The 16,987-nt window shown below is 53.1% G+C and overlaps 1 protein-coding gene and 1 long non-coding RNA gene across 5 annotated transcripts in view; one reads left to right on the top strand and one right to left on the bottom strand.

The window, feature by feature from the left end:
- Window positions 1-16,987, bottom strand: part of LOC101903835 (uncharacterized) — a 101,734-nt gene that overhangs the window by 54,098 nt on the left and 30,649 nt on the right. The gene's annotated exons all lie outside the window — the stretch shown is intronic.
- Window positions 4,606-10,500, top strand: THY1 (Thy-1 cell surface antigen). The gene is given in 4 exon segments (NM_001034765.1): window positions 4,606-4,652; window positions 7,388-7,448; window positions 7,937-8,272; window positions 9,021-10,500. Coding segments are annotated over 3 exon segments (486 nt in total). The 5' UTR covers window positions 4,606-4,652; window positions 7,388-7,411; the 3' UTR covers window positions 9,134-10,500.

Raw genomic sequence — 16,987 nt, 5'->3', positions numbered from 1 at the left:
CAACCAAACATGGCAGTCAGTTTTTCAGGGCGTAACCTCACTCCGGGAGTGGACCTCAACTAGAGATTAGGAGAGGCAGAAGAGTGTCAAGCAGTTCCAAGACTTTTTAATTTCATAGACTAGTCATATTTCCAAAGAAGTTTGAGGAGCAACAGAAAATTACCACTTTTATTTTTGTGCCTAGAAGGGACATTAAAAACACACCATCTGCCACCACTGGTTCAAAAAAGTAGAAAGGTATAAGCTTAGAACAAGAGTACAGACCATCCCAAGGAAGGGCCAGTGTGTAGCCTCAATTAGACCAAAATTAGGACTCAACAGTATGTGTTGTCTTGATATCTGATCAAATTGTGGGGGGCTCAAGTGATCTAACCACAAATTCTATTTCCCAGTTATTAGCTTCTGTTGATAAGTTCCTCTAGTCAGTTAACCATCTTTTTTCCTTCTTATCCCTGAGAACCAGCCTTCAGTTCCCTGCCAGTCCACAGAATTATTCAAACCAGCCAATCATACCCTCCTGTGGGAAATGAGCATTCCACCCTTTGGATACCACAAAGCCTCCCAGAGCTCCTGTTTGTTTACTATTCGAGTGCAGCTCCTGAGTGGCAGGGCTGGCATGTGGTGTTTTCTCTGGGCTGTCAGTACAGGTGACTAATAAATTAGTCAATCACATCCATACAGTGTCAGGGTCAGACATGGACTATTTTTGCCATATCAGTAAACAAGGATATCAAATTCATGCATGCTCAGTCATGTCTGACTCTCTACCACCCCATGAACTATAGCCCACCAGGCTTCTCGGTTCATGGGATTATCCAGTCAAGAATACTGGAGTGGGTTGCCATTTCCTCCTCCAGGGGATCTTCCCAACCAGGGACTGAGCCTGCGTCTCCTGCAGCTCCTGTAGCTCCTGCATTGGCAGATGGCTTCATTACCACTACCACTTCTTTACCTGGGAAGCCCCTCAGTCATCAGCCATCACAGCCCTCCAAGGTGAGCTAGTGAGCCCTAAGGGCACTCAGGAAGGAAAAGAATACCTGCCATCTAGCTGCCGTCAGACTACAGCCACCCCCTATGGTGGGCCCTGGGAAAGGATGCTCAGGATGTGAAAACACAGGATACTGGCCCCAGATAGCTGGGATGCACCTGAAAGCAATAATTTCAGTGAGTAAGCCCAGACTCTTGCGCCTTCCCATACACAGAAAAGCGCTAAATTCCTTAACTTGGGAATTCTGATTTTCTTTAATTAACAATAATCTTTTGATGTTCAGACTGCCTGCCAAGCTTCTCTATAACCTGGCTCCTCCCCTCGCCTCTTCCGAGCAGTTCTTTCAGGGTCACTTGTGATGCTGTCTCCCGTGCTTGAAGTCCTAAAAATTCTCACCAAATAAAACGGAACTCTTAACTTTTAGCTTGTGACTATTTTGTTAAGTCAACAGGTTCCACGTGTTTGACCATCTCCAAAACCCTAGGATAGGAATCTGGGAATTCTGCCTTATCAACAGAGTGAAGGGGAGGCGATCAAAACAATGTAGCAGCCTGACAGGTATGTTCAGAGTACTCCACAACCTCCTTGTTCTTTCCATGTCATCTGGGACCAGTGAAGTCAGTCCAGCAGAAGGCTGAAGACCCACCCTGGAAGGAGTGGAGCACACTGTACCTGGAGTCAGAAGATCTGCAGTCTAGCTTGTCTTGGCTGTGTTTCAAAATATTTGTCTGACCTTTGACAGATCATTATCCTTTTGGGGCCTCATTTTCCAGCTACAAAATGACGAGATGGCTTCTGCCACCTTTGTGATTTTATAAAGACAATCGGATGAAATCAGGAAATAGAGAGAATGGCTGGTAGACCCTTTGTTAGCCTAAAGGAAGGTGCATTTTGAGAGAAGCATTACTCCATGTATCTCCAGATGGGGCACCCAGAGGTGATGGGAGAAGAAAGACCTAAGGGACCCGCAGGGCAGCCACAGTAAGTCGGGAAATCTTGCCTTGAGGGGATAAACCCTTCCTTCCTGCTTTCAGCACTCCTATCCTGTGCCATTAGAAAATGGGAGTTTTTAAATCTCCTCCCCATCAGGACCCTGTGTTCCATCCCAGCCCCTAAATGGATCATCTGAGCCATTCACTCCATCCAGTCAGACACCTTGGTTTAGCAGACACACTGTTGCCACACTCCCCTCCCCTTCCTGAAGTAAAGTGCTTGGGGACCCAGAAAATAGGCCAGGTCCTTGAAACCTTATCAAAATAGCACAGCCAGGCCTTCCATCCAGCAACACTCAGCGACTGGGCCATAGAGTGGGAAACAGAGCATCCAGGGTCTGTTGTTAAGGGGCCTGTGGGTATCCTCATGTGTTGCCCAAAGGGAAAAAGAACCATCTCCAACCCCATGGGGGTAGAAGCCGGGTTAGGCTGAAGCAAAAGCAACTAAAGCAACTGTGTTTTGATAGGAAAGATCCTTGCATTGAGAACCAGAAAGCTGGTGAGCAGGAAAGAAGACAGAGTGGAGTGCCAAGGAGGAGGCTAGCATGTCCAGAAAGCAGCAGGAAGAATGGGAAAGATGAGGTGGTGGTGGAGGTCCGCCGCCAGGGGCAGGACATCCAGGGACTTAAAAATTACCCTCCAGGGCTCTCCTGGTGCTCCAACGGTTAAGAATCTGCCTTGCAATGCAGAGGACACTGGCTCAACCCCTGGTCCCGGAAGACTCCAGGTTCCACATGCCACGGAGCAACTAAGCCTGCGCACCACACTACTGAGCCTGCACTCTGAAGCCCTCAAGCTGCAACTACTGAGCTCACGTGCTGGAACTACTGAAGCCCTCCGTCTCTAGAGCCGGTGCTCCACAACAAGGGAGACCATCGCAATGAGAAGCCCACACACCACAACCAGAGAAAGCCTGTGCGCAGCAACGAAGAGCAGCCAACATTAAATCCATAAATACTTTTTTAAAAATTACCCTCCAGACAATGAGAAGCCAGCTCATCTCATCTATGAAAAGGGATGGTCTGCAGTTCCCAGGTCCTGGGAGCCTGTGAAATGTAGACTCGGGCAGCCCTACTACTAGGCTAGGGAAATCCCGGGTGGGCAGGAGCAGCTACATTTCTCATAAAGTGCTCCAGGAGCTCCTGCTATTTACCAGAGCCAAGGCTCCGTGGATTGGACCATCTGTGAGGCTTGTTCCAGTTAGAAAGTTCCATCACTCTAAGTGCTGGGAGGCCACCTAACCTCCAAGGGAGGGAGAAGGAAGTGAATCTCCCACTTGCTAGCCCAGGGATGGCTTCCAACAGTACCATTACAGTAATGGAAACTGCAGAGAAGGTGCCAACACTGATCTCTGTGAATAATTAGAATGGGGGGGGGCGGGGGGGCGGCAGGGTCAGCCCACAGGATGTCCCAACCAGAATTCACAAAGAGGCCACAAGGAGGCAAATTAATCAAATAAACCTTTGTTCCAAAAAAAAAAAAATTGGAGACACAAGTCATCAGCACTGGCTATTAAAAAAAAAAAGGTCCAAGGGCTTCTGGTGACTTCAAATTAATGGAGCAAGGACAGATGCCCCAGATGATTAAAAGCGTGGTATCTGCTATTCTTTCTACTGGTCCTGTCTCCTCTCCCTTCCCACAGTTGCAGAATTTCCCCTTCCTCTGGGCTGAGATGCAGCAGTGGAATATACAGCACCAAAGACTTGGGGCTCCACAGCCCATGTCAACTGGCCATCTCTCCACCTCTTAGCCATGAAATGGATGTGGGATGAGATGATCCCAGCAGATTGTGGCCATGGATGGAACAGGCCAAGCAGAGTGTTTTGTAAAGGGCAGCACACCTTCTCTTGTCTGAAGACCAAGCACACAGCGCTTAGGGACTTGGGTGGGTGTGAGGGGTAAGAGGGGTAAGGGAAATCGAGAAGAAACTTCTAGCTGTCTGCACCAAGAAGTGCCAGCCCCGGAGTTGAGGGACACAGTGCTACAGAGCAGAAAGCCTCTTAAGAGATGGGTGTTCTAGGCTGGGTGAAGAGTTGGGGCACGGCTGGGGACCAGGAAAGACCAAGTGCTTCCCTTAAGGGCTGTTGTCATGTGGAAAAACACCCCACTATCTTCCTTTGGAGAAAACCTGGAATATTCCAACACCAAAAACCTCTCACTGGCTGCTCCCGCGGAGATGAGTCCTAGCTGAAACGGAAACGAGGAGGCGGGGGCGCTGCCTAAGGGGGCCCAGCAGCTGGCTTCCATCCACCATTCCTTACCCCCTCGGTTTTCGCGCAGGCTTCCGAAACCTAGGTCAAAAGAAAGGGTTAAAGCCTTAAAAGGGGATTGGTCTTGGCCGGGCTCCGGGAGGCGGCTGGCGTTCCCTGAGCGAACCCAGCCCGATCTCCAGGGTCCAGAACCCCGCCCTCCCAGACCAGGCCAGCCGACCACAGGATGGCGGCCCCCTTTTGCTGCAGAAGTCCCCTCTTTCACGTCTGTCTCGGGCCGCCTCCTCCTCCCTCCACCACCCTTTTTCGCTGCCGCTCAGCCTCTGATTGGACGAGCCCCCGGGCCCTCCCCGCTCCCCCTCTCCCACCCCTGGTGAAAACTGCGGGCGCGGGGCACGGTGCAGCAACTGGAGGCGGCGGCGCGTCTGCGGGCTGCTGCAGCGGCGGAGGACCGGAGGCCAGGTGGGAGCTGGAGCCAGGGCGGGACCCGGGGCGCAGGGATAGATAGGTCTCTGGCGCTCAAGCAAGCCCTCCCGACCCGAGGCTTCGGAAAACGGACCGAGGGCGCCCTGGGGAGGAGCTGCGCAGTGCTTGGAGAGGGGCCTGCTTGCAAGGCAGGGGCGGGAGCCGCGGCGCACCTTTCGCCCGCTGGGAGACGTTTACCTGGGACTGGAGTGCTGGAGGAGAACCGGGAGGAGGGCGGCAAGGACAGGCTTGGGTTCTGCTCTCCACCCAGAAGTACCCAAACCCAGATCGTAAAGGCGGGGGGCGGGGGGTGGTGATGCTTGAGACTAAGGGAACGGAGGACCAAAAGCTGAAGGCAGTCTCTGCCCTGCGACCTCGCGGCGGGCTTGGTGCCGGGCATCCAAGGAACGCGAAACCGCAGTGCCGCGGGGCCGACACGGGTGGGGGGTGTGCGGGGGCGGGGGGGGGGGGCGGACTGGGAGAAAGGCCGGCAGACAGGGGAGGCGACAACCGGAAAAGGATAAGCGAGGGGGAAGAGGGACCTCAATTGGGAAAGGAAAGGCTTGTAATAGGGAAACGAAATAAGGGTGGGGTTAGTCGAATGAGGGCTAGAGCGGGAGGCAGCGCAAAGCTTCTCCGGGTTCTGAGCTGCGGGGACACAAGGCCAGGGAAACGCTAACAGACGGTGCCTCCCCTATAGCGTCCACCCCACCCTTCCGCTCTGCATCCCCTTCCAGCTCCAGCTCCATTGCTTCCTTTCTAGTTCTAGCCGCCTCCCCCCTTCCTCTCTAGATCCCAAGCTCGCCACCCGCCTCTGTAACTCGGTGTCTGCTAATCAAAACCAGATGTTGCCCCCGCCCCTTTCTTCCCCAACAGCACCTCCGGGTCCCTTTCGGCGGGGGTCTGAAAGGGAACTGACTGCAGCGCAGGCGCCCAGGGACCCCAGCCTCGCCCCTCCCTCCCCGCACTGGGCAGGGCGCCGGGGACCTGAACACGGCTACCTGTGCGCCCTGCGCACGGGAGCGCTAGCACCGGGGCACGGCCCTCCTGTGGCCTCTCCCAGGCGAGCGCTGCTGCGGACAGGCTAGGCTACCCGCTCTGTTGCCTGGCCAGGATGCTGATTGAGCCCAGACTGCAAAAAAAGATGGGGCAGAGAGCCAAGTCAGAGAGGCTACCAGAAGCCGGACTGGAAAATTGCAGGTCCAGGAATCCTGCCCAGAGAGCTGAACAATAGAAAACGTCTTGGTTCCGATGCAGAGAACACATGCAATAGGAGACCACTGTCACCTTCCTCACACACAGCCTGAGACACGTTTAGCTGTGTGCCAAGTGGGGCCCCAGACACACATGACCGACCACCCAACCATCATCCCCAGTCGGTCAGAGATGAACGCTTGTGGATCACTCACTCTTGAACAGTGCTAGATGTTTGTCATTTTCACTAAGCCCATCACAACCTGGTGGGTATCTAAAGCCACGTTCATTCAGTATCTTTCAGGCATCTGTTATATGCCAGGAACTGTTTGGGCACTGGGGAGTTTCTTCAGAACAAGAAATAGGAAGGCCCTGAATGAGAAGGTTTTGTTTCATGGGTAGAGAGTTCTGGTTTTTGCAAGATGAAAAGGTGTTTTGCTGAATTTTCATTTCAGGTTGGAAGGATCCTTAACAAAAGAAACCACAAATAAATACACAAATAAACAATTTCAATATTTAATAGAGGCTTATTTATATATAATCACTAAAAGAGAAATAGAAAAAGTAAAGTAACAGCACATACATCACCAAATTGGGCCGACCAACATCCAGACTTAAACAGCACTGGGAAGTCCCAAATAACAGCAGTCTGGAGTCCCAGTTGGAAATATGTCCCAGGCTGTGCGTCCACTTAGCGGGTGAGACTTCAAATTGCAGTTTGGGGGGTTCCTGCTTATAATCCCAGGCCTTACAGTGATAGCATCATTTGTTTGCATGCAGAAATGCTCTTCTGGTTTGACTTATTTAACCCTTTTACAATGCTGTTTGTTTCACCTTATGAGTCATAGGATTTCATTAGACCCTGGGGGATTGGCCAGACCTTCAGGGGTTCAAGAATTCCAAGACCCGCTCTTTTTTCTTTTTTCTTGACTAACGCACCACCTGACTAGCTGTGCTTGCAGGCAGGCACAGAATCTGGGCAGTGTCCAGGCAGGTCAGAGGCCTGCTCTCCTGCTTCTGAAGCCTGAACAAGACTTCCTCCATTTTAATTTCCTCAACAAAGGGTTCTGGAGATTGGCTGCACTACAGGGTAGATGAACTTAGCACGTCTGAATTGTACACTTAAAAATGATTAACAGGGACTTCCCTGGTGGTCCAGCGGTTAAGACTTCATGCTGCCTGATGCAGCCATTTTTTTCTTTTAATATGTATGGTTAAGATAAATTGTGTTTCTGCAAATTTTACAATAAAAAAAGTAGGAGGTCCCTGCCTTGGAAATGATCAAGTTAAAGCCACTTATTCAAAGCCACCCAGCTAGTAAATGTTCACATACACAAACACCACAGAAGGGTGTGTTCTCTGACAGGGAAGAGCTGAGTGGCAGTGTCACATTCACTGAGAGGTGGGGAGGGGAGAGGGCTATAGAGAGGGGCTGGGATGGCCATTATGGGATGTCTCCCGAGGGCCCCCAGCCCTGGCAGTAAGTCTGGGGACACCTGCCCTACCTCCTGGCTGATTCCCATCTTGTTCCACCCCAGATCCAGGACTGAGCTCTCGGCACCATGAACCCTACCATCGGCATCGCCCTCCTGCTAACAGGTATCGGGCAAGGGGTAGGGCTGGGATTCCAAGCTCCCTGGCTGCTTTCTTTTCAGAAAAGCTAGCTTCTTCCTCAAGAAATCAGAAAGCGGAGTTGACTAAGGGAGAGAGGGCTTCTTTTATCCCTAAGACAGCTGAGCAACCTAGTTAGTTTTCTGACTACCTGGGACCATTTCTGGAAACACAGTTCACTAAGCCTGCCCCATACTGAGTTGGGATCTGCAAATGCAGACCAAGATGTAGCATCAAGATCTCCTGCCCCTGGAACACACTGGCGGGACCCCAGGACTAGAACAGAGGGAGATGGGCTGGAGTCTGCAGAAGGGAAGGTACACTGGCCCTCAGGGACCGCTTGGGCAGGGAGAGGTGCTCAACAACAGACCCTTGTGCCCTCCCTGGTCAGGCCTTTCTCTGCTGTGAATGTGAGTGGGAAGCCCCCTGCTCTATAGGCCCTTCCCCAACTTGGAGGGGGGCACTGCTGGTGCCAGTCTTACAGGTGGCCCGTGGGCAGAAGGTGACCAGCCTGACAGCCTGCCTGGTGAACCAGAGCCTTCGTCTAGACTGCCATCATGAGAATACCACCACCACGCCCATTCAGTATGAGTTCAGCCTGACCCGTGACACAAAGAAGTGGGTGCTCTCTGGCTCCAATGGGGTCACTAGGCCAGAATACAGCTCCCGAACCAAATTCTTCAGCAAGTACAACCTCAAGGTCCTCTACCTGTCCAACTTCACCACCAAGGATGAGGGGATCTACACGTGTGAACTCCGCCTCTCTGGCCCGAATCCCTCCGTCTCCAATAAGGATGTCTCTGTGTTGAGAGGTGAGGCAAGCCCCCTGCAAGATCAAGTAAGTGGGCAGAGGCAAGCTGGGGAGGAGCGGGCCGGCTGGGACACCAGGCAAGCCTCTTGGCTGGGCCGCAGAGGAGAGTGGCCCCGTAACCTCTTCCCCTTGTCCCCTCCTGCCACCTGTGCCCAGGGAATTGCTACCCCCAGCCTGCATGGGGGAAGGGCTAAGCGGACAATCAGACAGGTGGAGTAGTGTGATGGATGCTTCCCCTATGACTGTGGGCAAATCACTCGGCCTCCCCTAACCTCCTTCTCCCTACCTGGAAAACAGGATGGCTCTAGCTACCTCACCCACAGTTTTCTTGTGATGATACGTGTTCAAGGGCTCAGGAAAGGAAAAAAGGATGAAGGTGTTAGTCACTCAGTTGTGTCCGACTCTTGTGACCTCATGGACTGTAGCCCACTGGGCTCCTCTGTCCATGAAATTCTCCAGACAAGAATACTGGAGTGGGTTGCCATTCCCTTCTCCAGGGGATCTACCCGACCCAGGGATCCAACCTGGGTCTCCTGCATTGCAGGCAGATTCTTTACCATCTGAGCCACCAGGGAAGCCCTTCAAGGGCTCAGGAACCTGCAAATGGGAAAGATGGTTGGTTCAACCAGGTTGGCCGTGGTTGCAGCCAAGACATCATGGCACCAGCCTCCCCAAGGGAAAGCACCTTGCCCTGATCCTGGCCCCTCTCCATTCCCGCCCTTCCTGTCTGCCCCATTCTCTCACCACAGATAAACTGGTCAGGTGTGGGGGCATAAGCCTGCTGATCCAGAACACCTCGTGGCTGCTGCTGCTGCTGCTGTCCCTGCCTCTGCTGCAGGCCATGGACTTCATCTCCTTGTGACGGGTTGGGCCCACGGAGGACACAGGAAGCCACAAGGCCCAGTCCAGAGATCCTGCTTCTCCGAGTCGGCTAACCCCCTTCCCCACAACCCCTCACACACCTTGGGGAGCAATGGGGACCCTCCCCTCCTAAGGAATTCCAGTGCTGCATGCCATTCCCTCACCTCTGCCAATACCACCTCACACCCCCTCTGCCCGCCACTGGCTACTTGTACTCTTTATTCCAGAGCTGCTTCCGTCTGGTTTATATTTAGGGCTTATCCTTCCTTTTCTTGGGGAGTTTGTGAACGGGAAAGCCAGGGTTAGAGACCTGATGGCGAGTGAGGGGATGGGAGGGGTGGAAGGATGGAGGGGTATCAGTCTCTGAAGGGCGTCATCCTTGCCCGCGGGGACCTGAGGCCTGGGAGAGCCCTGCACGTGGAGGGGGAGGGTGTGTCTGGTCCGAGCAGGCGGGGCGGTGCCTGAAGGCCCCGGATGTGGGGGCACCGCCAAGCCTGGCCCATCACGTGGGGGGAATTCCGAGCGTCACCACGAGCACTTTCTGCCACAGAAGAATGCCATCTTCTTACCCTGCCGAGGGGCCCTGGCCCCGGGGTCTGGGCCAGTGACGATGCCGATTGTGCGGGAAGCACTGCTGATGGGTTGGAGGCGGGTGGAGGGTGCATCACCCTCCCCCACCACAGAGGAAGCCACAGCTGGGAGCCCAGTGTCTCTCACTGGCCCGACCAGCAGCTGGGAAGGTGGCAGAGGAGGACAAGCCTGCTCCCGGGCTTATCCCAAGGTCCTATGCGCTTCCAGAACTCGGACCTGGAGGCAGTAAAGTCAGGCCTGGTGGAGGCCCTGATGGAGACCCATGGAGTTTGGCCCCAGTGTTTCTCCGGGAGGCTCTTCCCCTCTCCCCCAGCAGTGCCTGAGCCTTCTGACAGCCCCCTGCTCCTTAGGCCTGCCTTCTCAGGGACCTCCGGGGGGGCCTGAGGCAGGCCATGGGGTGAGACCCACAAGTGGGACCTGTCTCAAGCGATGGCTTTTCCCAGCACCCAGCTCCCCACCCGGCGGCTCTGCCATATCTCGTGACCGTGTGTAGTGCCAGCACAGCTTATGGCATCTCGTTGAGGAAAAAGAATACTGTACAATAAAACCAAGCCTCTGGAATCTGCCCTCCTGTGGGTCTCTGCTTTGCTCCTCTCTCCAGGCCTGCCTCCCACTCCCTTAGCCAAGAGGTCCAACCCCCTGCCTCCTGTGCCCCCCTTCCTGCCTTCAGCACCCCTTCCTCTCCTCTCTGCCTCCAGGGGTGGACCACTGCACGCCTAGCTTCTCAACCATTATAACACCACACGTTTGCCCAAATAAAGGAATATTATTTCCTCTCTGCAGACTCACCTGCCCATAACATGGTTTGGGCCAAGGCACATGCCGCTGGTTCCAGGATAGGCTAACAAGCACCAAGGTGCGGAGTCTGCCTTCTCAGATAGGGTTGTTCTCAGATGAGGTTATATCTGCTACGTGGGAGCTACCCACATCCATCAAGGTGTGAGGACAAGCATCTCTTAAGTCCAGCTTGACCACAGCACTGGGGTGGGAAGACAACACAGGCCCATCCCGGGCTCCCTCCCCTAAAATCACTGAGCAGAATGCCAACAGCGCCCCCTGGCACCAAGGGCTAGAACAGCACCACAGGGTGGCTCTGGGTCCCAGTGGCTGGCAGAGTGACACAGCTCCCAGACATCCTTCCAGGCTTTGCCAGGGGATCTGGGGGAGGAGAGTGGTGACTACCCAGAATCTGACTCATCTGAGATTTAGTGCTGGGTAGGATGATTTTTCTGAGCTTTTGCTTAAAGGCCTAGGATCTAAATTCATGCCAGTGACTCCCAAGCCCCTAGTGGCCAGGCTGGAAGAGAGCAAGAGAAGCCCCCAAGGAAAAGAAACTGTGTCGCCAAAAACAGGGGCCCACCCATCCCCCACATGGGCTGTCAGACATTCAGTACAGGGCACCCAGCCTGGGCACAGGTCCCTTTTGCTTTGCTTGGTGGTGGTTTCGTCCCTAAGTCTTGTCCGACTCTTACAATCCCATGGACTGTAGCCTGCCAGTCTCTTCCATCCATGGGATTCCCCCAACAAGAATACTGGAGTGGGTTGCCATTTCCTTCTCCAGGGGATCTTCTCAACCCAGGGATCGAACCCAGGTCTCCTGCATTGGCAAGCAGAGTCTTTACCACTGAGCCAAAAGAGCCTTTACCAGGGAAGGGAATTAAAATGCTACACTCGGGGTAATAAGAGTTCAAGTTGGAAGGAACTGGGAAGCCAGCCATGCAGCCTTGACTGTGAGAAGCCATGAGACCCTGGCACCTGCGTGAGCCCCCTGTGGGGTCTTTGTCACCCTGGCACTGTCCCCCTCAAGAGTTTAGTGCCCCACCCCATCAAGGGTCCCCCTACCGCCGTGGTGTGGAGGGGGAGGAGGAGAGCCCAAGGCCCACAGTGAGTGGGGTTAGCTTCAGAAGATACAGAGGCCACCTGGGGTCCAGAGGCTCCCAGAAGGCAAAGACGGAGAAGAGAGGAACAGGCCTGGGCCTGAGAAGGGGCTCAAAGACAAAAGTCAGAGCTGTCAGGCCTCACAGAACAAGCCGACTGGGAAAGACTGTGGGCCAGGGCTGCGGCGGGCTCTCAGAGGCAGGCCACGATGGCAGTCAGCTCCTCTCGGGTCAAGGCAGGAGAGCCTGAGGGTGCTGCGACACGTCCCCGGGGACTTGGCTAATAACAAAGAGGGGTAGTTAGGGACTTTGGGAAGGTCGTGTACACACTGCTGTATTTTAAATGGATAACCAACAAGGACCTGTTGTATGGAACTCTGCTCAGTGTTATGTGGCAGCCTGGATGGGAGGGGGCTTTGGGGGAGAACAGGTACAGGCATACGTATGGCTAAGTCCCTTCACTGTCCACCTGAAACTACCACAACATTGTTAATCGGCTATCAGTTCAGTTCAGTTCAGTTCAGTCACTCAGTCGTGTCCGACTCTTTGCGACCCCATGAATTGCAGCACGCCAGGCCTCCCTGTCCATCACCAACTCCCGGAGTTCACTCAAACTCATGTCCATCGAGTCGGTGATGCCATCCAGCCATCTCATCCTCTGTTGTCCCCTTCTCCTCCTGCCCCCAATCCCTCCCAGCATTAGGGTCTTTTCCAGTGAGGCAACTCTTCACATGAGGTGGCCAAAGTACTGGAGTTTCAGCTTTAGCATCAGTCCTTCCAATGAATACCAGGACTGATCTCCTTTAGGATGGACTGGTTGGATCTCCTTGCAGTCCAAGGGACTCGCAAGAGTCTTCTCCAGCACCACAGTTCAAAAGCATCAATTCTTGGGCACTCATCTTTCTTCACAGTCCACCTCTCACATCCATACATGACCACTGGGAAAACCATAGCTTTGACTAGACGGACATTTGTTGGCAAAGTAATATCTCTGCTTTTCAATATGCTATCTAGGTTATACCCCAATACAAAATTAAAAGTTTAAAATTTGGGGGGAAAAGAAAAGAGGGCTGGGGCCCAGCCGTCCCTGGTTCCTGCACAAATGCCCAGAACTCAGCCCACCAAGCCCCTTCCCACTCCTCCTCACCCCTCCCCCATGCCCCCCTCTGCCATCTAGGTCCCTCCCTTAGGGCACAGAATGCTTGCTCACTGGAAACAGAGAGAAGCTCCTCTCCACACCTCCATCACTGAGACAAAGGAACATCTGAACATCTGGTGTGAGGGTCTTCACAACACCCAGGGGCTCCCTTAGGAAGGGCAAGGGGATCACTGTGGGGAGACTCAGGGACTCTCTCTGGCCAACCAATAAATGTACCCGGCATCCAGGGGACCCATGACATGCGTCCTCCAACCACCCCACCCCTCTGCCCACCGCCACCAGCATGATGTTCCTGTCCTGTGTCTGCAGCTCCCATGTTGTGATGAGCAGGTTTGTCTTTACATGTGAAGGAAGCAAGTCCCAGGTTAGGAGTCAACCACTTTCTCATCTATCATTAAGGAATCTGTGGGGCTGAAGTCCTGAGTTCTGGCAAAGCGCGACAAAGGTCCTCCCTCCTGCTAATCCAGCAAGGATTCGGGACAAAGGTGGGACTGCCTTCTGCCCAGGGCTCTCAGGGCCCAAATATGCCCACCGCTTGGGAGGATCGTGTCCTGTGAAGATTCCCAGAAGGATTTCCCTGGTGGCTCAGTGGTAAGAGAATCTGCCTGCCAATGCAGGGGACTGGGGTTCAATCCCTGGTCTGGGAAGATTCCACATGATGAGGGGCAACTAAGCCTGTGCACCACAACTATTGAGCCTGTGCTCTAGAGCCCTGGAGCTGCAACTACTGCAGCCTAGAGCCTGTGTTCTGCAACAAGAGAAGCCACCCAGATGAGAAGTTCACCCATAGCAACTACAGAGTAGCCCTCGTTCACCGCAACTAGAGAAAGCCCACTGCACACAGCAGCAAAAACCCAGCACAGCAGAAAAAAAAAAAAAGACTCTTGGGAGGCATCTTTGCCCGGGCAAAGGGAAGACCTAGGGACAGGGAAGGTACGGAAATGGGCACAGGCTGGAGTGGGCCGAGTAGGACCATCGGGAGAGTTCTGCAGAGGCCAAGTGTGGCTCCACCCTGGAAGGGCACTGGTGGCCGGCCTGGCCCAGTAGCAGAGGTGGGAGTGGCTGACAGTGGGCATGGTCAGAGGAGGTCATTCAAACAGCTTCTGGTATTTAGTGGAAACCTGGGCTACAAGATCCTAGTCAGTCCACCCTTCAATGCCTCACTCCTCTGATTTCCAAAATAAGATGGGGGAAACTCCCTGGTGGTCCAGTGGACTCCACGCCTCCCACTGCAGGGAACTAAGATCCTGCAAGCTTCGCAGCGCAGCCAAAGATAAAATAAAAAATAAAATCAGATGGTAGCACTGGAACATTTATTTGTACAACAAATGTTAAGTACCTAGCTGTGCTAAGAGGTAAAGACACAGCCCCTGGCTGAAGGAATCTACAGCCCAGTAGGAAGTCAGTATTTTATTTCAACACAGCGATTGTTGCTAGGAGGCAGCAAAGCTGTGACAGACTGCGTAGTGGTTTCCCAACACTCATTCTCCTCTTCTTTCTCAGCAGTAGAACCCACAAATTTGAACTAGAATAAAGACTACATTTGATCAGAATAAAGACTACATTTCCCAGCTCCCTTTAGCAAGATGTGCACATATGGCTAAGTTCTGTCCAATGGAACATTAACACAAAGTAATGAGTATAATTTCTATGTATGTGTGTTCAGTCACTCAGTCACGCCTGACTCTCTGACCCCATTGACCGTAGCCTGCCAAACTCCTCTGTGCATGGAAATTTTTCCAAACAAGGGAACTTTCTGTTGTGTTTATGTGAGCACTTACATTTATAAAATGCATTTTAGAGTCTTAACTGTGTCAATTCAGTTCAGTTCAGTTCAGTCGCTCAGTCGTGTCCGACTCTTTGCGACCCCATGAATCGAGGCACTCCAGGCCTCCCTGTGCATCACCAACTCCGGGAGTTCACTCAGACTCATGTCCATCGAGTCAGTGATGCCGTCCAGCCATCTCATCCTCTGTCGTCCCCTTCTCCTCCTGCCTCCAATCCCTCCCAGCATCAGAGTCTTTTCCAATGAGTCAACTCTTCGCATGAAGTGGCCAAAGTACTGGAGTTTCAGCTTTAGCATCCTTCCTTCCAAAGAAATCTCAGGGCTGATCTCCTTCAGAATGGACTGTGTCAGGAAGTAAAAAGGTCAGAGAGTGGGCAGATTACACATAGAGAGAAAGAGGAGGTACAGGGGGCCAAAGCTGACAGGCCAGAGGACTGGAAGGAGCATCCACGTGGTTGTTGAAATCATAGAGAATGATGAGAGAGACACAGTGGAAAGGAAGCCATTGAGCCGGGAGGCAGCAGTGACCTGGAGCCAGCAGGGGGCAGCAGTGAGGAAGGGAGGCAGTAGGGCACCCAGATGCCGGTAGACTCCTCCACAGGGAGGAAGGCAGCAAGGACACGTCCCCCACCTGCTGTGGGTTGAAGTGTAGCCTCCCCCAAAAAAGATACAGTCAAGTCCTAATCCTCATGACCTATGAATGAAGCCTTATTTGGAAACTGGATCTTTGCAGATGTAATCAAGCTAAAATGAAGTCATAGGATCAGGGTTAGTTGCTCAATCATGTCCAACTCTGTGACCCCATGGACTGTAGCCCACCAGGTTCCTCTGTCCATGGAATTCTCCAGGCAAGAATACTAGAGTGGGTTGCCATTCCTTTCCCCAGGGGATCTTCCCTACCCAGGGATCCTGCATTGCAGACAGATTCTTTACTTTCTGGGCCACCAGGGAAGCCCATAGGATTAGAGTGGACCCTAATCCAAAGACTGGGATCCTTATGAGAAAGGGCAATTTGAACACAGAGAAACAGGAGACACACAGAGAAGACAGCCATGTGAAGATGGAGGAAAGACTGGAGCGGCGCTGCCACCAGCCAAGGATCGCTGGGGACCACCAGAGGCCGGGAGAGGCCAGGAAGGACCGTCCCCAGAGGCTTCAGGGGGAGCATGGCCCTGGCAACACCTTGATTTGGACTTCTGGCCAAAAATGTAAGTCTAAAAAAAACATTTCTGTTGCTTTAAGAGATGGTCATTTGTCCCAGCAGCCCTAGGACACCCAAACCCCACCTCCTGACCCTGAGGTGTGTGAGGTATAGAGTAAAAGCAGACTCCACTGGAAGGGAGGAGGGAAGCTTGGGAAGGCAGGGAGATACATACATACATACACACACACACACACACACACACACACACACACACACACACATATACATATACATGTATAATTATGGCTGATCCGCATTGTTGTGTGCCAGAGGCCAACACAACATTGTAAAGCAATTATCTTCCAGTTTAAAAAAAAGCAGACTCCACTGAAGGAGGCTTCAAGGGAAACAATGTCCTCAGGGACAATGAGTTTCATTGAAGGCCAGCACTCAGACTCTCCAGAGAAGAGGCTGAGAACAAAGCAGAGCTTGTCCATCCCAGAGAAGTATCCAGGCATGAGAGGGTTTTGGGGAGGTGAGGACGGGAACTGGCTCAGGTAAGGAGATGCTACAGAAGAGAAATGCTGAATTCTCTGGACCACTGGTGACTGAGCCGGACAGGGAGGACCGGGCCTGAGGCAGTCACTATGGGATGGTGGGCAGTCAGTTTAATTATGGGCTGACGCTTGGTGCCACTGTCCTGGACTCTTGGGGTGTCAGCTGCAGCCTTGGCACATTTAGGACACTGGCACCTCCTGCTGTGGGACCTTCTGGGGCAGCTCCACCCCCCACACAGGGTGACACAGCCTCTTGGAGTCTCCATGTCCTCTGATGACGACAGCCAGCATCACAGCTCTGGGTTCAGGCTTCGGGCTTTAACACTTCATGGCTTCTGCCATCTAGACCCTAGCTGTCCGGTATGGTAGCCACTAGCCACATGTGGGCATTTAGACATAAACAAGTAACACTTAAGTAAATTAAATTTTCAGTTCCTCAGCCACAACAGCCACACTTCAAGCGTTCAACAGCACATGTGGCTGGTGATGTCCCCTCCTCACAGAAAGCTCTATTGAACAGAGCTGGACCAGACCAAGGGCAGGAACCACAGTGGTTTGAACCGCTGTCCTTATGAAGCAGAGCTGTTCACCTCGGCCAAACTTGTGAAGAGGAGGAGGGCCTTTAATAGGGACATCCCTCGCCTCACTTCCTCAGGTGAGGGTCAGCTCCAGGAACGCTCTGAGCACACCAACCCCCAGAGCCCAGAACACAGTGTCAGGAGGCCAGAAAGGGGAAAGCGT

The sequence above is a fragment of the Bos taurus genome, chromosome 15, assembly GCF_002263795.3.
Source record: "Bos taurus isolate L1 Dominette 01449 registration number 42190680 breed Hereford chromosome 15, ARS-UCD2.0, whole genome shotgun sequence".
In the NCBI taxonomy this organism is placed as follows: domain Eukaryota; kingdom Metazoa; phylum Chordata; class Mammalia; order Artiodactyla; family Bovidae; genus Bos; species Bos taurus.
This window is presented reverse-complemented; position numbering and strand designations above follow the sequence as displayed.